Below are 22,249 nucleotides of genomic sequence, written 5' to 3' on the forward strand. Positions count from 1 at the left end.
GTGTGTCTATGAAGATGTATTTCTGTCTCTATTGGGACACCAAAGCGCTCACTGGTCACTATATATAGAGAGGGTGCGAGTGAGAAAGTGAGAGCAGCTAATAGAGAGCTCAGCCAGAGAGGAATCAGCTGTGGTAAAGAGTTTACAGCTCAAGGATGGAGGGACGTGATTGTAGAGAGATAAACAAAATCATGTAGGCGTCAAACACTTAACAGCTTGCCTACATGGTCCCTTTGTTTGCTTAACAAAAACCGCCACCACCCTTAAAATATGAGCTGTAAAGGAAGAGACATCTTAGTGATAACTGTATATGGGGCACACAGCCGAGTAAGGGGGAGAACGTAAAAACAGGATATTCACTGATGTATGGTCGAGTGCCAGCCAGAGTGGCGTAGTGCGAATGAGAGCCAAGGAATGCCAAGTGTGGAGCTGAAAGAATAGAGAAACAAAAAAGAGAAAGAAAGGAGAGCGAGATGAGGAGTGTGGGAGAGAATCTACAGTATGTCAGTCTTAAAAAGAACTGCTCCCACACACTATAAAATAACAAGATGAAATCTTATCAGTGGCAAGCAAAGCAAAAAAGAGGAGAAACGGCGCGAAGCTGGCCCCGGGGGCGAGCTCTTCAGCACCTACTGAGAGAGAGAGAGAGAGAGAGAGAGAGAGAGAGAGAAAGAAAGAAAGAGAGAGAGAGAGAGAGAGTGCTGGGCTGCTAACCATGGGCATCTGAGGAGTTAGCATGTTCATCTACATGTATGTATGCCATTTAGCCTCTTATTCAGGCTTTTCATCTTATTTTTGCAGAAATCAAACTGAAAAACTTCACTTGTTTCCAATGCTATTTCAATCTTCACCTACACCTGAAGCAAAGCAACATACAACTTTGAACCTTCCCGGGGCTTTCCATAATCATTAGTAGCTTCTTTTCAAGACCAAGGATCAAAGATGCTCGTGGAAATAAAAACAGTGACTCAACTTAGAGCTCCTACAAGGGTTGCTGCAGTGGAAAAACCAAGTGTCAGGTCAATGAAACTTTGCATTTCTCCACAAACCACAGCGGTGTGGACGTAGCCTCAGTATCAGCTGTATCAGTAGATTGTGTAGGGGTGGTGTCTTTTTTAGCTTTACCAGAGCTAAAAACACAACAAAACTGTAAATAAATAGAGGTGTGTTTGTCTGCACTTAAAGCTGCTATAGTTAGCATGTTGGCTAACTAGCGTTCTACCTGCAGTGTTAGCCTGCTGTTATTTGACCAAGGCGTATTTTGTGGACTAGCAGGTTACATTTAAAAAAATAAAATAAAAACCAATTATGCATAGGAACATGCTATTAGCATCACATCAGAGTTCAGGCTATTAGAGTTAGGTTAGCAGCTGTGCTCAGGACGTCATTTGGCTTAGGGACATTTATACCAACTGCAGTTTGTTCAGTTTTTCAATAATGAGACTCCAGGGAGGGGTTATTATGTCAGAGCTTTACTTGTTACAGGCCCTTTAAAGCAAATAAGCTAGAAACATTAAAAGTAATTCGGAGAATGAGTCGGCGATAATTAACTGGTTAGCAACAGCTACCAAAAATTGCTGACGAGTTCTCTTCAAAGGCTACTTGTGTTTACTTACGTGTGAAATTGAAAAACAATTGCTTTTAAAACTACCATTAAGTTTCCCGTGGTAAATCTGCCACTGTCACTGGAAACAGCGTATGTACTGTGCTAGGAAGGGAAATCCTGACACTGGCAGAAACTCCTTCACGAAGGATCAAATGAAACGCATTCATTTGCATTGGAAACAAGTGAGAGTTCACTCCTTTTGTTTTAAGAAAAATAAGATTTGAATGCAGAATACCGGATTAAATGACTTGTTAGGATGAAGGTTGGGCAGTTTAAGCTCTTGCGATGTTTAAAACCACTGACTAAAGCGGTGACTGTCAGTGTTTTAATTCCCTCCCAACAGGGGAGGAGTGTTATTTTTAATTCTAATACTGCAGAGACAGCACGCCCACAGTATATACAATCATGTGTGTGTGTATATATTGTGTTGAGGCTAATCATGAGGTGCGTATCCAGCTTCCTTTTCACACGCCTGACTACCCGTTGCCACCCTGCCCTCTCCTGCAGCCATGTTTTCCTGAAGGTTTACTGTGTAAGCAATCTTAATGACACCTGCTTCCCGCCCTCTGATCTGTGTGTTGACAAATTGCATACCACTGTTGGGTGTGTGTGTGTGTGTGTGTGTGTGTGTGTGTGTGTGTGTGTGTGTGTGTGTGTGTGTGTGTGTTGACTGACTGACAGCACAAAGAAACTTTCCAGAAAAGTGATTACGAAGCATTCCTCTGTAGCTAATCCTGCCCTGGATATAATCAAACATTAACAGACATAATGAAGTCAATTTCACAGGCTGTCTTCTCTCTACAGTCATCAGACACAGTGCAGTATACACACACAACCTTTAGACCATTTGCATTACAGGCTGACATTTGCAAAAGAGATAGTAGAACACGATCTCCTGGATTAACTGACTGTCAAGTTTATAGGCTGATAAAACCGGGTGCTGTCTGAACGTGGGTGCGGGTTTGGAGGCGCTCGGAGCAGGCAGTTCTGACCTTTGCCCTGGTTCCGCGGCGGCAGCGGCGGCCCATCGGCCACGGGGGAGGAGGTGAGGTCTGTGGATGCGCTGTACATCTGGTTGGTGAAGGCGCTGTAGGACAAACGCTGCTGCTTGTCCCTTTGGCTGATGAAGCCCGGCAGGGAGAGCTTGTCGTGGGGGGAGAGGCTGGAGGAGTGGCAGAAGCTCTGAGGCCTCGGGGAGCGGTCCTTCTTGATGGGACTGGGCTGGAGAGGGAGACAACACAGACAGATGAGACTGAGCCGAAATCAGTTTGTGAAGATTCACTTGCTGTAATTCTACAGAGCTGACAGGTTGATGAAAAAAAAATCTATCGGCAATGAAATCAATAGCGCTTATCTAACCTCCACGTAGTACACCCACAGTTTCCTACAGCATTTCAGTGATTGTGAATCTGCAGATGGGACCTGCTTCTTCTTATTGCGTTGCTAGTGCTAAAGGAAAATCTACCCACTAATGTTCCTGCACTTTGTGTGTCACAAACCAATCACCTGTGGATTTGATGGATTTCAGGTTGAAATGCATTTAGATTCAAATTTGGTTGAATTTGCCTGAAATTGGACAGTTGTTAGACATCTGGGTCACATGTAACCATGGTTTCACCATAATTCCAATGGGTTATTCAATATGCAGTTAGAATCAGGGTCTTCTGAGATATAACCACTGAAATCAAATACATTTGGCTCACTTTGTACCACATCACTGGCTGCACTGCACTATGATGTTCTCAGCTATATGAAATTGGCACATTCACTTTAACCATGGACTTCTGCTTCTACATACAGTAAATTAAGTTCTGGCAGTGCAAAGCTGGGAATCGAGAGAGAGGCCCTTGATCTTTGACTCTGCAGAACTGACAGAGGAACGTGACACGATGATGCTTTAAAGTGATGGAAATCCATTTGCAGCTGAATCAATTGAAATCCAACCTCCGCAACCTTGGGAAATACATCCTAGGATGCTCTTTCCCTGTGTGTCAGTGTGCTGTTCAAGCGTTTTGTATAATGCAGATGTCTTTTGACTTTTTTCCATTATTTCCCCCCTACAGTATCTGCTCCATCTGATTCTTTAAGCACTATGTGTCCTGGCTGTGTTACGCTATGCTTAATTGAAGCTACTCTGAGAAAGAGAAATATCGGACTGCCTTCGTTATTGATCTCTGCCTCTACATACATTAAGTCAATCAAGTGCAAACTGATCAATATAGAAAGAAGCCTTTGTTCTAATGCAAGATATTACATCAAATCCCGACTTGTTGATGCTGTAAATTATTGTAAATGTATCTGTATTCCCGTGCTGTGTTATATTTGCTGCAGACATCTTACTCTATCAAATGAATTTGGAGGATGATCCATAAAAATAAAGGAAAATGTGCCACAAAAACACAAAAGGGACCTGAAAAACATACAGAATCTCCAACTCGTTCACATCCACAGTAGTGTCAGTGCACAGTTATTCGAACCTTATCATCAAGGTCATCATCACTCTCGTCCATCTCCTCCAGTCTGAGGCTCCACTCGTACTCTACATGGATGTGAGGGTTGAACTTCCCTTCTGCAGCCTGCACAAGCTGATACACACACACACACACACACACACGCACACAGAGGGACACAAAACATTCATCGGTTAAACTCATGCAAATGAGACAGTGTCCAAGGTCATGTCTTTAAAAGTCATGTTTAAAACATATTCAGTTTACTAACATCTATCGATGCTGGATATTTCTAACAATTTTTACAAAAAAATTAACGCCACAAAACACTATAAACAAGTGACAGGAGACACAGCAAAAACAAGAAAATTAAATAACACAATATAAAACCTGACATGGACCTTCACCTCTAGGTATTCTTCAGTAGAAATGAATACAGAGGTAAATTGCAAAATACATTTGCCAGTACATTATTTATAAGAGATCCGACGCTGCATTTGAAGCTGCTTTTTTTGTCTGCACGTTCATAATAGCGTTAATAACCGACATACATCAACAATTATTTCCACTCTGCTGTCACTGTTGCCTGAGGCAGGACACAGACCTTTGACTGCCATCTAGTGTTGTGAATGATCTGTACAATAACCAGTCAACAAATGTCTACTCGACCAAAGCTTTCTGTTTAATGTGAATTTGATCTTCACTGTTTTCTACATATTCATATATATATGTATATGTATAAAAAAAAAGACCATTCAATTCTGTGCTGTGATGTCCTGAAGCGGTGCTGTACTTACTGCCTCCTCACACTGACTGTTCCTCAGTCGCCTGGCAACATCCAGCGCCGTCTCTCCATTCTGATTGGCTGGAGGGAGCAGAGGGATAATCAACAGTTAGGGGTCTGATGCGTGCGCACAGAGAGGACATTAAAGAGAGGATGAACGCCGACATGTGACTCACTGATGTCAGTGGCCGGTTTGCCCCTCAGGAGTAACTTGAGGCACTCGGGCTTCTCGTACATGCAGCAGTAATGGAGGGCGGTGTTCCCCCATTCCGTCTGCTTATCCAGGTTACCGCTGAGAGAGACACACACACACAAACACACACACGGTCAGGACACAGGTCACAAGCCTGAGGGTGTTTTCCAGGCTTCAGGTTAATGTGTTATTACCCAGGATTCTGTGTTTTAGCATGAGGTAAAATGGCTGGAAACAACACAGATCTTTCTTTTCCTTTAAAAATCTCCAGAATAAAAAACAAAATAAGTCTTTAAAGCAGTAAATTTGGATCTACTGTAGGTAATGAGATTTAAAAAAATAAATAATAATAACTATATTAAAAAATAACGACAGACAGACAAGCCGACCTTGCATTAGCTGTGCAAAACTCAACTTCATGCTACTCAGTTACAGCGGGTAAATATTCCCTTTTAGGTCTCCTGCATCTCCCAGAGAAATGTTTTAAATAATGAGGGCAAAGCATGACATCATATAAGCACAGCTATTAATTAATGAGAGGGTCCCGCTTCTTCTTCTTCTTCTTCTTCTTCCTCCTCCGTGTGGAGGGTGGGTGCAGCAGGAGCAGTGGTGGGTAAACAATTGAAAAGAGAGGAATAAATTAAGGCAGAGAACAAGTGCTTGACCCATTTCTGTTTGCCTTGTGGGAATCTGAGCTGAGCTGTGCAGCACTAAGCTTCCCCCTGCACTTCCACTGCTTTATCACAGACTGGGGTGCAGAACAAGAAGGAACTCACTGCAGACAGACAGAACGTATTTAGAGCGACGTTTTTTTTTTTTTTTTCTTCTGTTAAAGTGTTGTTTACTACATAATTCAGCCGTAAACCACTGATGCGTTTAAAGACATTCTGACAGCTGTTTAACTCGCAGGAAAAGCCGAAGCCGGTCCACGTGCTTATGTAATTACACAATACTATCCTGACTTACTCATGCAAAAGGCTCTTAAAAAAAAAAGTACCTGTTCTGCACAAGGAAGTCCACCAAGTGCAGGGAGGTCTGGTCAGCAGTCCGTACAGAGTAGTGCAGTGCTGTCTCTCCGACTTCCTGCAGGGGGCCATCAAACACAGCAAAGACACGGTGAGACAATCTTGGGCAGCATCCATTCTGTATTCTCTCCCTCTCTGTGTCTCTTTCAGCATTTAAACAAGCTGCAGTAAACAAAATGGCTCCTAAAAATAACATTTCTACATGCACAAAACTCAGATTTGCCCATTTTTGGGGTTATGTTCATGTGATTTTGATGTTTTAAAACCGGATGTAGATTTTTATTCCTTTTGGATGCGACATTTGAGATGGAGATGAAAGATTACATTTATGGAGGAAGCAGCGGTTGCGTGCATGCGTTGTGGATCTGGTGGCGACTGTAGAGTAAAAGCATGAGCTGCATTTAGTCGTGCATTCCTGTCAGGCTATCTGTGTCTAGGTTTAGCAGAGGGGGGGGGGGGGGGGGATGTGGGATGTCACTGTGCTGTCTGCAGCCATTCAGATGTACTGACAGCAGCAGATTAGATATCGGTGAGTCAGACTTCATAGCGCAGACAGGAGCAGAAGCAGCAGCAGCAGCAGCAGCAGCAGCTCCCTCTGTCACCAAACGACATCCTCTTTTATTCTGCTGCAGCATTGTACTCTTAATTTTTCATTAGAGAAGAACCATGTCTGCGTTATAAAACCATCGACCCATTTATGTCAGATTAACTCTGACCACCCAGGTTGTTTACGCTACGGTATCTTCACCATCTACTGCCTGTTATTTAACTTCCATTTATGCCTGAAGCAGCGGTGCAACAGCTACGAGGAAACAAAGAGAAAACAGGCTGAACCGCAGAATAAAAAAAATAAAAAACAGACACATGAATTGAGCCACCCCAGATGCCGTCATTTAAGTAAATATGGACTCAGCAGAGATGGTGTCCTACAAACGTGGTGGAGGTTACTGCATGTCACCACCTGCTGGCGAAGCTATCCGGATGACTCAAAATTTTCCAGCGGTTACGCCCCATTTCTGCCCACCAAATAATTCACCGACTGGCAGAGATGTGTCAGCGTTGGTGGATGGGAACAAACCTCACATGAGGATGAACCACTGCAGCAGCATGTGTAAGAGGAGGAGGAGGAGGAGGAGGAGGAGGAGGAGGAGGAGGAGGTGGTGGTTTCCTGGCTTTGTAGTTTAGTATGGGGTCACTGAGTGTCACAGAAATATACGATGGAGGTTATGGAAAGAGGCTGACATGAAGCCGAGGTTCCTGGCGACATAGTGACCAAGATCGTCAATGTTACATGATATGTAATGTTGTATCTTGGTCATGGTCTTCTGAGAAATCTTCAAGGGCCGGTTCACCCAGATAACAAAACCAAAAAACACATACTGTACCTCCACAGCACACAGATACTTTGGGTTCTTTTTGCTGAAGTGCTATTGCTAATGTGTATTTACAAAAAGAATGTGAATAACCTGTATAATCCACAGATCTCTGCCTGTCAGTTTCATTCATTTCTTTGGTAGAAAGTAATTCCAATGAAAACTGCAACAGTTTTGATTTGAGAAACTATTAAGTTGAATCCCAAAATCTTATACCTCACTGCAGGGGATCATGGAGTTGTTTTCGAGGTAAATTCATGCAAAACCGCTGATATGCGTTCCTGGCAAGCAGTCTCTGCCTCGAAAACAACTCTGTCTCGTAACGTTCTGTTATTATCTCATAGCGTGGTGAATGTGAAGGTCACAACTTGTCCACCAGAGCGTTTTGGAGTTGTTGGATTGTGTATTTGATGAGTTTGATGAGGGAAACCAAGAAATCCCATTAGCCTCCGTAGAGTAGCTCTGAGTAGCTGGCGGCTCTGCTCCGCCGTTCTAAAAATATCTTGCACTGACAATTAAAGGTAACGAACCTACTGCTATGACTATAGAGATTATGGCAATGGGCCAATTTGCCAAAATGTTAAACTATCCCTTTTAAGTGAAACATTTAGATATTACAATGTGAATCTGAAGTGCTCAGAAACTGCATGGGATCACAGCACAATCAAATGAAGAAGCTGACTGGTTCACTACTAATGATCTAATATAAAAATTAGCTGTGAGCATGAGCCTCAACAGGATGTGGTGAAGTGATGAAAAAAATATGCAGAGGGTCAATAGGTTTCGTCCGGCGCCTTTAGAGGTCAGACTCACCGGCCCCGCCTCTGGGAGTGGCTCCATAAGCTCCACCCCCTCTGCATAGACCTGGATGAGGGACAGCAGGTCCCTGGACTGGACCGCCTCAAACAGCTCGATCATTTTAGCTGCCGCAGACGAGCACGTCTTCCTAGCATACTTGTGGTCCACATACTTAGCGTTGATGAACTCCTTCCTCACCGTCCTGTGGGCAAAACATCACACATTAAAAAAAAAAGAGAGGTTTTGAATGAAAAGGAATTCAGCTGGTTATAAAACTCAGAGAGGACTTACATGTCACTGGAGGGAGTGGGCTTTGGTGAAGGGGAAGTGAGGTTTCCCTCCATGATCTCATTGAAACTACTGTTCCCTACATTCTTGGCCAGCTGGGGGAGAAAGAGGGAAAAGTCAGTCATCGAATCGCAGCAATGTGAAAAACCAGAGCAGCGTTTGCTTGTGTTCAGAGACACAGTGAGTACGAAACCCTGCTGCTTTAGGGATCAGAGTCTGCACTATCCTCTGTTTCCACTACTCTTTCATTATTTCTAATATTTCACTAGAGATGAAAATAGTAGAGGGTGTGGACTGCTGCTTCTCCCAAAAAAAAAACGACTATTTATTCTCTCTGCAGAACATTTCTCTGACTCACCAAGAGTTCTGAGGTTCCCAGCTTGTCGAGCTCCATGGACTGGATGCGGGAGATGTGGACCCCCATCTCTCGGTGGATGCCAGAGCACTCGATGCAGGTGAGAATCCCCAGGTTGGTGGAAAGCCACTTAGGGTCTAAAATCACAGACAACATAAAAAAACACATGTTAGTCATTTAATCGTATACAGTTTCTGCAACAGGCCTAATGCAGGCCCTGTAAAAACTATTTGGAAACGTCTCAGATTTAAGCCTAAAAACCACATGACTCAATGAGCACTGAAAGCTGGTAAATCAAGATGCTGCTCCTCTAGTGCCACCAGAAACTGTGTGAATTAAAATCTTTACGGCAACAAATGTAATAAAAATCATATTAACAGAATAAAAGAGATTGTTCAGCAATAAAACCGACGTGTCATGACCCTCAGTGAAAATAGATTTTGTGTGGCTACATTGTATTCTGGCTCTTTAAGGCCGCCTGGTAGAGAAAATGGTTTCTCTGTGTCTCTACAATTGATTCATTCCTGTGTGATTGTTGAACCTGGGAGAAAAATAGTTAGCCTTGACAGAAGCTATTACGTTTGAAGTGCGAGGGACCCACATCAAAACCACAGACATCAATGTTTAACAGCAGATGAAGCTCTTTTTTTTTTTTGCTTCAAAACCCCTTTATAACTGCACAGGGAGTCTCTTATGTGACTTAACATTGTGTACATTCTGGTGCTTTTCTGTGTGAACAAGAGAAACACATTTAGAACAGAAACGAAAAAGATAATCGGTAGCCGTTTTTATTTGACAGGTCATTTTGTGCTTTTTTTTTAAATTAAAAAGATTATATTTGCCACTTCCTGCAGACAGAGAACTTCATAAATCCCACGAGAATTTAATTTTAACAAGAAAGATCTAAGTGGTTTCTTTAATGCAACTCCATTTATTAATCCTGTGACATTGCATCACGTCAAATATTTGATAAATCTGTGTTTGTGCTCACATGTGATGCTTCAAACAAAGCTAATTTATTGATAACATGATAACATTTATTTTTATATGCAAATCAGCAACACACATTTCAAGCAGAGAGCTGTGGGCGGCACGGCGGTGACTGCGGTCTCGTCACACAGCAGGAGGCAGATAAAGTCCGTTGCATAACCGACAGATCAATCTAAAAAGGCACAAGCGCTGTGCTTGAGATGTACCAGCGGGGACTTCACGCGGCGCCCTCGGCAGCGCTGTGGATGACCGGCGTCGCCGCCTGATGCTGTGATGCAATCTGGGAGATTTAAGCTTAAACATAAAGCTCGGCCATGTCGGCTGTGAACTCGGTGACGGCGTGGTGAGGAGAGGGAGGGAAGTCGACCTGTCTCAGCCTGACACAGGGTTCCTACACATTTGAAATTTCAAAATTTCATACATTTCTTCAGACCCTATTTTCCAGACTTCTCGGTAAAAAAATTCTAATAATCTGTGACATTTGAGTAATTAGATGTGTATCATGTAAATAAATTATGCAATTTATTTTATTTCATTTATTGATTTTCATTATTCTGAATTTGCATGCCATTAATGTCCCCAAGTAATTTCCAGGAGATTGTAGATACAATAGTGCATGCAGATTAATTAACCCAAATAACTTCAGATGAGACCAAACCCAGATAAGTATTAAAATAAATATATTTCCATACAATAGTTTCCATTTTCCATACTTTTCCAGACCTGGAAATGTATAAAATCAAATTCCATACTTTCCATACTTGCATAGGAACCCTGCTGACATGTTCCCACTGTTGGGTCAGTGTTGTAAATATTTCTTTGATGCAAAGGTTAAAGTAATACAATAAAATATTGTGCTTTTATTTTTGAATTCGAGATTTGCTAGAACCTTCTGGTTGCTCTGTAATGGATCTTTGCCTTTCCTCCTCGTCTTTTTATGTTACCTTAATCTTCCTTGTAACTGTTCAGCATTTACATATTTTAATCAATAATTATAATCGGTCTGAATGATACACAGTAGTGATCGTCTTTTTTATGAAGCTCCAACAGTCGGAGGCAGTCCCCAAAAAACTAGTGAGTCACACACAGAACACAAGCAGGCACTTGCACACACACACGTACATATTTACGCAGCACAATGAACAGATGCAAGCTGGTGATAGGTCACCATGTGCATGTTAAGCATGATGAGTGGATGCGCGGTGACCTCTATAGCTGTTGAACACTAATGCTGCAAAGCTGTACGTTACAGAGAGGGAGAGAGAGAGAGAGAGAGGGACCGTGGGAGGAAGTCAAAGAAGATGGAGTCGTCCTCAGAGGGAACAAGGAGACGACCTTTTCAAAGTCACCGTAACGACCTTTCAAACCGTGAAGTTAATTTTAGGCGCGGAGGTAAAGTGACGCACATCAGCGCCGGCCGGGTGTCGGCTGCTGAAAAAATCGATTGTGATTTCGCCCGAGTGAAAAGAGGAGCTCACATGTGGTGGTGTTACTACGGCGAGCGTGTGCGCTGCAGCAGCCAGAGTCTGGACGTGACAAACGACCTCCCCTCCTCTGCAGATTTCAGGGGTCGTCGGAGCGTGTGTGACTTATGTAACAACGTGATGTAATGATGTTGTTTCTCAAAGCGAAGAAATGTGTTTTTTTTCCCCCCTCGGAGCATAAAGTCCTCCCGTCGGTCCGAGCTGCTGCGTGTGTTTGTGTTGACAGAGGAGAACGTGCGCGCGCGTGTGTGTGTGTGTGTGCATGAGTGTGTGTGTGTGTGTGTGTGTGTGTTAAGTGTCAGAGGGCCTGAATGTCTACACCACCACTCCTGAGTGCTGAGTCTTTGCTTCCTACTGTGGGGGAGGACCGGGATCGGGTTGTGTCAAGCACACACACACACACACACACACACACACACACACACACACACACACACACACACACACACACACACACACACACACACACACACACACACACACACACACACACACACACACACACACACTTGTTCACTGAAGACTGCTGGGGGATTTTGCAGTGCAGTTTGTTCAGATGCCGTCTAACTCAAGGACGGGGAGTTCAAGGTAGCCGTGACACCGCAATGAAATCAAGACTGCTGCTTGGATGTAAATAAAACATTTGCTAACGGGTGAATCTGAAAAATGCTGAAGTGGAGCTGTTTCGTCTTTTCCTGGAACAAGGTGAGGGTTGACTAAGCATAAAACAGGAAGAGGATGTGTGTACTGCACAAGGAGGCCTCTCCGGACACGGACACACACACACACACACACACAAAGAGCAGAGCAGAGGTACACACCTGTGGCTCCGCAGTCGCAGCAGATTTCGTTGCCCGGCATGCGCAGCACGTCTTCTATGATGGCTTTGGTGAGGTCCTCTAAACCGTCCTCGCCTCCGCTGCTCTGCTCGCCGCGGAACGCCATGTTCAGCGCCTCCTCCTTGCTGTTGGTCAGCACCGAGATCCAGCTGTGGAGGGAACACGGTTCAAATGGTGTTATAATAATATGATAATATAAAATATAATAGTGTTATCATAGTAATATTTCAAATGGTGTTATAATAATAATAATTTATTTGTATAGCACATTTCATACAATTATTGCAGCACAAAGTACTTCACAATAAAAGAAGGAACATTAAAAGAACATAAGAACATTAAAAAAAAACATGACCTTCCAGTGTACTCTCTGAGATTTCGGCTAGGATTTTTTGTCCCTGGCTAATTAGAGGCTAGTCAAAGGCTAGGGTGAACAGATACGTTTTAGCTAACTTTTAAAGATATGTATTGAGTTGGCTTCCCTGATATCTAAAGGGAGTGTGTTCCAGAGTTTAGGGGCGTAGGTAACAAAAGCTATCACCACCAGTAGATGATCCAAGTGTTGTTAGAGGCTGATACTGTAGTTAATAAGGGAGCTGGTGATGTAATTTAGCCCATGAAGTGCCCTGTATACAAGGAGCAGGATCATGAAGTCAATTCTAGATGCTACAGGAAGCCAATGCAGTGTACTCTCTCTTCCTGGTTCTGGTTACCAACCGAGTGGCAGAGTTTTGAATGAGCTGAAGTCTTTCTGTGGTGCTTTTAGGGCGGCCAGTAAAAGGCAACATTGCAGTAGTCGAGTCTGCTTTAGATGAAGGCATGTATTAGTTTTTCAGCATCTTTTTGATTTATAAATATTTGCAAAATAAAATAAAAAAGAAATCTCAGAAAAGTTCGTTGTACTTGTAAATCCGTTCTCATGAATGTGACATTTTTCATTATACGCATTTATCAATAGATCTTTAACCAAGTCTGTGGTCGTTGTGTGTGAGTTGTGCACACAGGAAATACTGCAGCTGACTATCAAACACAATCCGCTCCCACGCTCTGCCCACTCAACTGGCCCACACTCACACTCACACCTACACAGACACACAAAGTGGGCTTTATGAGGCTGACGTCAGCACTTCCTATGTCAGTGTCAATCAAAGCTGCCTGTTGAGACGCAGGGCAGACAAGACAGGGAGTGGGCACGCAAACCGCGATGCGTTAGATTGTCTGTTTATCCGCTTGTGTGAAAAAAACAAGATATTTTAATCCAGAGATGCGTAGGTGTGCAGCTGCCGAGCCAAAGCACTTCTGTGTTTACTTATAATATGCATTATAATATGCTCCCAGCTTAATTGAGGGGGGGGGAGCGTGATTGCACGGAGCGGCACAGGAGCCCTATGGAATACTAAATATTTCATGGAAAATCCCGTGAAGACGCTGCCGCAGCAGTTGGAGGTGCGTGACAGAACCGGCAGAGAGGAGCAGCACCGAGCTGCATCCCAGAGGACTGCGTGTGCATGGAGGCACAGAGTGTTCAAGCAGCACTGAAACGAGCCGCGCAAAAAACCGCAGCAAGGAAGAGAAGAAAGCTCCCGGCATCAGAGGAAGAACACGGCAGCCCAGAACAAAAGTGTCAGAAATCAAAGAGTGTTTCAAGAGAGTTTTTTTAGTCTAGACGACTCGCGACGACTCGGTAAGACTGAATTCATTTCCCTTTTAATGAATCAGGTGTTTCCCACAAAGTTGACCTGTCAGGATATTCCCCAAATTTTTTGGCAAATAAATCCCTCATAAGAAAGATCATCCATCTACATTCATGAAGCCTGAGAATGTAATTAGTATGGATCATGAATCAATTGAGCGAAGATTTATCACAAACTATTATGATGATAATGATTCATTACAATTGTTAAAAAGGATTCTGAGGATTTTCTTCATTTCTGTGAATTTTTTTTTTTTGGTTTAATTTGACAAAATAATCACACTGAAGTCATTATCTTGTCCTTTAGGGGATGTCATTTGCATAAACCATCTCAAACACATGTTTCACTTATTTCTTGCAACAGTAAACACAGATATTAGCCCCATCAATTAGCTCTTTTAGCTGACTGCAAAAACCAAGGACCTCCTAATTGGAGCTAACTAAACTAGCTGACCCACTAACTACTTATTAATCTGCAGCAGTCACAAAGAGACAATACTACTTATACTTTACTGAAAAACTGAATAAACGTGTGACAAATGTGGAAAAAATTTCCCTTAACAATTAGCACTAGCACAACTACTGAAGAAATCCACAAAACTAACTGACTGTGTGATAACATTATAAAGCATTAGATTAATTACTACTATCCCAGTGTGACTGTGTGTGTTTCTGCTCATTAAAAGGTCCATGTGTGGGACTGCATGGGAACCGACCGTTTGAGGGAGCAATGACCTGAATGAGTGGAGAACAGACTCCCCACTGCCACCCACACTCAACTGCCACAAACCAAAACACATCCTGTTTGTAAGGATGACGGTGAAATAATTAGATTTAGGTGAAATGTCAGAAAGAAAGTGAAAGAGATTAAGAAAATGTCTCTTTATGTAGCAAAATGTTAGGAAATCAGGATAAAACTTTGACGAGCAGAACATCAGTATGCATTTTTCTGGGCACAGTGACTCTGAAGTACTCACATAACAAACTCTTGTTCATCCTCAGCTTGGAAATGATATGTCCGGTTATCTGTGGGAAAACCAGGATGTTGAATAAGCAAATGATCTTGCATTTTAACAAGAAGCAGCCGGCATACAGTAAACTATTCAAATATATCATGGTCATGTTATAGCTGTTGTACAAGTTCTTTTCCCTTCATGTTTTCTTGATTAAGCAGGAATTCTCCCTCTTTTAAGCAGGCTTACATCTATAAAACTGACCCGCTCTGACAGTTATAGTAGTGAAATGTACAGCATGTGTGTGCTGGACTTACGAGAAATGAGATCAAAGCACTTCCTGTCCTCTGAGCTGGGTTTGACCTGGCAGGTGAGCAGGTTGAGTTTGACCGGCTGCCTGTTGGACTGGAAACAGAAACACATTCAGCTTCATTAAAAAAACAAAAAAGGAGTGAGCTCTTCAGGTTACACACACAATATAACACACCAAAGTCTCTGTATGATTATATGTACAATGCAAAGTGTCATGTATCGTTTTTTTTAAACAAGATATGTATTTGTTATTCGACACTTCTCCTGTGAAAAGTCACCCAGTCCGACAACAAAGACGAACAAGGCTTCTCTAGTTCCCACTGAGGAACGAGACAGTGCTGGCTGGGCTGTGTACTGTAATAATGGACCCAGTTGGCACATGCACACTGAGCATTGTCTCCTGCCAGTGGGGCCGGGCAGAGGCGGGGCCGGTGCACGTGCTAATGAAATGCTAACAGGCGATGATGAGCCTCAGAGCTTGGCCGGCCCGCTGGCGTCCCGCCATGTCAACGAGAGTCACCTAGAGTTCAGCTGCTACAAGGGCTGGGGGGAAAAAAAACACACTTGCAGGGTGGTAAACTGCCCCCATTCAGAGAGATGTGATTATAAGGTCTAACCACGCAGGCCAGATCACACAGAAAGGGGAAAGATTAAGTCCTTCAATAGAGCAGACTGGAGGGGGGAAACCTTTCATATCATATCTGAGGCAACCACTTCCCCTTCTCTGGCGCACAGTGACCGTATCGTGTTTGAGCCGGCCGCAGTGTGGAGGCTCGTATCGCGCTCACATCCCAACGCTATAAAAACAGCAAATGAGGACAATAAAAATGCACACGCCCCGCGATCTCGTCGTCGGTCATGATCATTACGCACCGCCAGCGCTGATCCTCCCTGCTGCTTTTCAGCTGGAACAACTGTGTGTGTTGGTAAACAAGCCTCCAGAAGGACGAGCTCGGCGGCTAAACCAACAAGCTGAGTCACTGCTGAGGAGCAGCAGTGAAAGTTAGCAACGTCCTACCGAGCTCAAATTCAAATATACTGTATATATATCTGTGAATATGAGATAAAATATTAATGCAAAAAGCTGCAGTCCATTGTTTCCCATGCTCACCATGCTAGCTCAGCTGTGGCCTGACACTTGTTTCCTCAGAACAATACTATTGGTGTGGCTGAATACTAAGTGTCCTAATCTGTTATGTTTACATGAGATACCAAAGTATAGAAATATTTTAAATGACGATCGTTTGAGATGTACACAAAATGCTGTTTTTTCCATCTGTAACTCAAACTCCTGCTGAATTATTCATGTGTTTGCACTGTGGGTTCTTCTAATCTATGTTGCAGGCACTTTTTTCATTTCACTCACAGTACAAATATCTCAGAGAAGCTCCTGCATACAGCATGAAGCCACAAACCAGGGCATTTTTTTTTATTGTATTAAGCAGATGACATTTTCTTTCTCAAAGCCGCAAAAATCAAATAGTTAATACCTTTTATAGAGAAGGTCATGTGATTGATAACCAGTACAGGCAAATAAATCCCTGGGAGATTGACGGGTTTGATGTATAATCTTCTTAGGTTGTGTCTCATTGTATTCGATGTAAAGAAATGACATGAAACTGCAGAGAATTCACATAATTGTTAAAAATATATATACATGGGTTGTTTTAAATCTGCAATGTTCTGCATTAATCCAAATGTATTGTTTGGCGGCCTGTTCATTCACATAAGAGACTTGGTCTGCTGATTATTAAAAGGAATAAAAAAAAAAGAAAAAAAGGAATTATGTACATATGACAAATTCTCTGTTTGCTTTTTATTCTCTTATTTCTAATATGATATGGACAAGTCATCTTCGTCTGATGGTGATGATACGGTGTTATGTTATGTTGGTTTGTAGGTCTGAGGAAGCTTCCTTTCCAGATTGAAACTTAATCTGTTTGATAAATAAAGACTTTATTTTCCAAGCTTCTGACAATGTGGGATTTCCTCCTTAATTATTTATTCTATGACGGCTTGTTTCCAATGTGGGTTTCCCCCCAAAATGTACACAAGATAGCAGAGGGGCATCTTGGGAGGACATCACTCTCAAAACAACAGGATAGATATAATTTGATGATCATTAGAGCAGTGGAACACAGCTAAAATGCATGGTATCTTATTTTGAAAAACCCTTGTTGATTCTTCCAGCTGAATGCGACGTTTCCTGTTTTTCCATCAGTGTGGATTTTTCTGATGGTGTGAGTGCGATGAGACACCTGCCACGGCTCTGCCACAATTAGCTAAATGCTCTGATTGTGCCTAAGCCTCTAATTGTTTGAAGCTCGGTGGGAAGCCATCGAGCGACGAGGTGTCACAGAATGAACTCAGATCTGAATCCAGCTTTGGATTCCTGCAGTCTGCAAGGGAAAGAAAACATCGCTGTGAGCTGCAGCTGCCGCTGCCGCACAAGGGAGGAGACGACGCCGCAGACGTGCCAGCATATACAGTACGCTCGCACTCGCTCTGAGATGACTCACCGAGGCGCAGCAGCAGCAGCAGTGCAAGAGGAGGGGGGAGGGGTGGTGGTGGTGGTGGTGGGGGCTCGGCGGTTGTGGCGAGGGGGGAAGGGGGTGTTGGGGTGGCACTGTTGCCATGACAACCCATCTATGTCAGCTCTGCTCTCCCAGCTTCCCAGATTGAGAGAGCCCAACACAACCTCCTGCCGCGTGATGCGCCTCCCTTTGATTTGCGCAGTTACTTGTGAGGGGTCAGGGAGTTCACGTGTGTGTGTGTGCGTGTGTGTGTGTGTGTGTGTGTGTGTGTGTGTGTGTGTGTGTGTTTGTGCATCTTGTACTCACTGTGGCATGAGAGATGGTGAGCATGCCCCCCTTCACTGAGCACTGCCTCCTCTGCCACACCTTCCTCAGCCTGTGAGAGGAGAGGAGAGGAGAGGAGAGGGTTGGGGTGAGGTTGGGTGGTGGGGAGGTGCAGACATGAGTTGAAGGGGTTGTCGTGTCTTTCCTCCTTAAAGGGATAGTTCAACATTTTGGCAAATTGGCCCATTGCCATAATCGCTATAGTCATAGCAGTAGGTTCGTTACCTTTAATTGTCGGTGCAAGCTTTTTGTAGAACGACGGAGCAAAGCCGCGAGCTGCTCAGAGCTACGCTACGGAGGCTAATGGGATTTCTTGGTTTCCATCATCAAACTCATCAAATACACAATCCAACAACTCCAAAACGCTCTGGTGGACAAGTTGTGACCTGCACATTCACCACGCTATGAGATAATAACGGAACTGACGAAACAGAGCAGCGTTTTGGAGTTGTTGGATTGTGTATTTGATGAGTTTGATGAGGGAAACCAAGAAATCCCATTAGCCTCCGTAGCGTATCTCTGAGCAGCTCGCGGCTCTGCTCCGCTGTTCTAAAAATAGCTTGCACTGACAAATAAAGGTAACGAACCTACTGCTATGACTATAGCGATTATGGCAATGGGCCAATTTGCCAAAATGTTGAACTATCCCTTTAATTCTTGACACAACACGAATGGTGCACCACAGCGGGGGGGGTTTTCTAATGACAACAACTCACCCGTCACTCTTCTTCAGCAGGTAGCCTTTCTTCTCACTGCCAAACTCCTTGTTCCCCTGCAGCTGGTGCATACTGTATCCACCCTGCTTACTCTGGGAGTCCTGTGCAAGCCCACACCATAACACAAACACACAAAGTTAAACACATAGAACGCACAGTGCCGCTGTATGAACACATGCACGACACAACACACAACACACAACACAGACAGACACACAAACAAACTGAATCTCTGTCGTCATAGTGCAGGGGGGCTCTGTTTCCAAAAAACCGACGTTGAGAGGAATCACATCTACAGGGCATGCTCTCCAAACACCTCTAAAGGGGCCAAACACCTCTACTGTCAAGCATAATAGACGGATGCCAGCATGCTAAACATGCACCAGCACTTACTCTTCTAGACTTGATTCCAGACAAGCAGAAGGCAGAAGGGGGGAGGGGAGATAGAGGGGAGAGGTGTGAAAGATCCAGCTCAAGTGCAAGCGGTGGGTGTGAAAGAGTGTGTGTGTCTTTTCTGCCCAAGTGTTCACTTTCTAAAAGTAAGTGATTAACATTGGTGCTAATAACAAGAGATGCTACAGAAATGTGAATGACTGTGTGTGAGTCTTTCATGCAGAAAAGTGGACTGAGTGTGTGAACGTGGGAACCGTGATGGTGTGAAAATCGCCACACAGGTACGTCAGCCTGTGTAGATGTCTTAAATGTGTGTGTGTGTGTGTGTGTGGTGTCAAGTCAGGCAGTGGTTGGCTCTCCACTGAGCAGCCAGTGAGGCACAACACTGGTCACCAGCAAAGCCTACCACACACTGGCTACCAGCATGGTACAGCACTGGGCACTCGCTCTGTGCTGCAGGAGACAAGCTCCAAACCTGGTAGTGGCCAGAGTGAGAGGGTGTGTGTGTGTGTGTGTTAGTGTGTGTTAAAATAAAGACAGGGGGCGGGGCTTCAGTGTGACTAACTCAGGGTTAACCCCCGGCCTCTGTTCATCCCTGTATGTTTCTATTTGAGGCTGGTTGCGTTAAAGGGATACGCCAACCTTTTTTTTTCGTGTCTTGCCTTACTCCCGAGTCCATGACAAGCAGATAGACACCATCCTTTCGACTGTGCGTGCAGTAACAAGGGAGATACGGGCAGAGCTGGCGCAGCGCTAATTAGCTTAGCTCAAATGCTGGAAGTGCATAGGTAGTGTTAGCCTGCCTCCACCTAAAGTCATCAGAGAAACTCTTCAGCAACTGTAAACGGAAACCGGCGGGCCGATCTTCGTCTCAGAGCTGACAAAACTCTCCGGTAAGGCATCTTGAGCGGTCAAATGCTGGTAACGGGACGAGATCGGTCAAAACGGAGGGTTCAAGCAAAGACGGTTTATTTTGGTTCAAGCGAGCTACATCAAGGGTAGGTTAGCTTCCTATTTCAAAGTAAAAGCACAAATTCTATCGTCATGGTTTTCTGTATGTAAAGGGCAACGGGTGTTTTATTTTGTGAAAGTAACCGGAAGTGCGTTGGTCACAACGGCTAGCTTGAGTAGCGCCGAATTTGTCTGAACAAAATTGTAAACAGCTGGTATTTAGACAAATTAACGACACACTGCTGATCTAAACGGCTACTTTCTTGCCTAAAAATGTTTTAAATGTCGGTAAAGTGATATATTTACAGAGTTTAGAGCTAAAATGAAATCAGCTTCTGACTGCTGATTTCGGCTCGGGTAGGAGGCAGGCTAACACTACCGATACACTTCCAGCGTTTGAGCTAAGCTAATTACAGGCGATACGGCTCTATCTCCCTTGTTACTGCACGCACAGTCAAAAGGATGGTGTCTATCTGCTTGTCATGGACTCGGAGTGAGGCAAGACACGAAAAAAAAAAAGTTGGCGTATCCCTTTAAGCGTTTCACCTGTCTGCAGGTTGGTCTGGTGTGTGTGTGTGTGTGTGTGTGTGTGTGTGTGTGTGTGTGTGTGTGTGTGTGTGTGTGTGTGTGTGTGTGTGTCCTGCCTACCTCCTTCTGGTCCAGCTGGAGGGAGGACTTGATCAGATCTCGCAGGGCGGTCAGCTGCTTCTTCTCCTCATCCTGAGTTTGTTTGATCTGCGGAGAAGAAAAGAGAGGTGCACCACGAGAACTGAGAGCTGTGTTTACAGAGAGCCGTTTATTGCACTAATAAAAAACGCCCCGTATAAATACCTGCACTGAAATAAAGACATGCACTCCAAAAGTTAATTTCAGTCACTTCACAAATGCCCCCCTCTCATTACTCTGTTTACGAGCCATCCCTCACTCCGCTGTCCACATACTGAGCTGTGTCACCTCCAGAGCTTTTTACAGTCTATGCTCCAGAGGCAAAGTGGACGAGCACAAAATTCAAAAAAAAAAAGATGTTAACTTCACTGATAGCTCCCAATAAATTTTATTAAACAGAGCTTCAGGGAACGTTAGATCAAAAAGTTGTGCCATTAAATTAGATTCATTGGGGGCAATCAGTGCAGCGCAAGGGGCTTTGGTCTGACTTCTAATGTCCCAGGCGTTACGGTCTTCACAAAAATGAGGCTTCGCTTGTTTCCAGTAAATCCTGAATAATGACAGTCGCTGTAAAAGAGCCACTTCCCTCACAGAACGAAGACAGGAGCATCATATTCTGATAAAAGTGCTGCTTCAGGAGAAAGCACCACAAATGAGACTCACTGTACGGCTACGTTTGCTTTACTGAGCTATGACAGGACCTATAACTTATTATGATGCATGTAAGCACGACACATTATCTGGTCATCTCAGTGGGGGGTTCATGCAAATACCAGAGGGATCATCATTCAAGGTCCCTTTTTTTCCAGAGCTTTTTAACCACATTAGTCAGAGCAAACCTCATCCGCTGATGTTGGAGGCAGGAAAAATTGAGCAACGATGAAGGAAGGAGGTGAAAAGGTGAAGATGCGGGTATTTACATTGTAGAGATCAGCTGCCAGCTTCTCGATGTACTGCTTCAGCTTATCTGCCGTCTTCAAGCCATCTTGAAAGAAACTGGAGGGGGTAAAAAAAAAAAACGTGTCACTGACATTAACATCCACTGGAATAAATATGAGACACGGATCAGTCATTTATGGGGAACTGCTTTTCAAGTGGTGCCATGAAAACGCTCCTTCTGGCCGCTCTGAAGGTCACGCAGGGAGAAATTGGTGCAGTTTATGTTTAATGTATGGCCCGGCGCATTCTGGCGCCTTTCACCTCTTGGCACAGAAATCGCCTCTGGCCGAGTCCGTAGCTGATTTGCAGAGGTGCTTAGCACATCCTGAAATCCATTACAGACCTGTCAGCGGTACAGACCTCGATGCAGCGCCACGGCCGCAAATCACCACTAATGACCTCTCTCTCTCTCTCTTTCTCTCTTTCTCTCTACCACTCTCTTATTCTTGGAGCACATCTCCCCTCCTCTTTTCATTACTTTCACACCTTTCCTGCTTGTTTCCTTTCACTGCGTATCGACGGTCCCACATCTCTCCTCCACCTCGACATGTCGAGTACTGTTGGCCTTCGCACTTGAGTTTTA

At 44.0% G+C, this 22,249-nt stretch overlaps 1 protein-coding gene across 1 annotated transcript in view; it reads right to left on the reverse strand.

The window, feature by feature from the left end:
- The window catches only part of asap1b (ArfGAP with SH3 domain, ankyrin repeat and PH domain 1b), a 60,399-nt gene that overhangs the window by 5,351 nt on the left and 32,799 nt on the right, over positions 1 to 22,249 (reverse strand). The window contains exons 8-22 of the mRNA XM_083995923.1: positions 21,648 to 21,723; positions 20,710 to 20,796; positions 18,718 to 18,818; positions 17,984 to 18,053; positions 15,149 to 15,236; positions 14,856 to 14,904; positions 12,168 to 12,334; positions 8,876 to 9,009; positions 8,521 to 8,612; positions 8,245 to 8,431; positions 6,031 to 6,116; positions 5,017 to 5,132; positions 4,854 to 4,921; positions 4,084 to 4,191; positions 2,599 to 2,827 (exon numbers count right to left, since the gene is read on the reverse strand). Of these exons, the coding sequence (XP_083852049.1) occupies positions 2,599 to 2,827; positions 4,084 to 4,191; positions 4,854 to 4,921; positions 5,017 to 5,132; positions 6,031 to 6,116; positions 8,245 to 8,431; positions 8,521 to 8,612; positions 8,876 to 9,009; positions 12,168 to 12,334; positions 14,856 to 14,904; positions 15,149 to 15,236; positions 17,984 to 18,053; positions 18,718 to 18,818; positions 20,710 to 20,796; positions 21,648 to 21,723 (1,658 nt within the window). The remainder of the gene's footprint in view (positions 1 to 2,598; positions 2,828 to 4,083; positions 4,192 to 4,853; positions 4,922 to 5,016; positions 5,133 to 6,030; positions 6,117 to 8,244; positions 8,432 to 8,520; positions 8,613 to 8,875; positions 9,010 to 12,167; positions 12,335 to 14,855; positions 14,905 to 15,148; positions 15,237 to 17,983; positions 18,054 to 18,717; positions 18,819 to 20,709; positions 20,797 to 21,647; positions 21,724 to 22,249) is intronic.

This window comes from Trachurus trachurus (assembly GCF_905171665.1).
Source record: "Trachurus trachurus genome assembly, chromosome: 20".
In the NCBI taxonomy this organism is placed as follows: domain Eukaryota; kingdom Metazoa; phylum Chordata; class Actinopteri; order Carangiformes; family Carangidae; genus Trachurus; species Trachurus trachurus.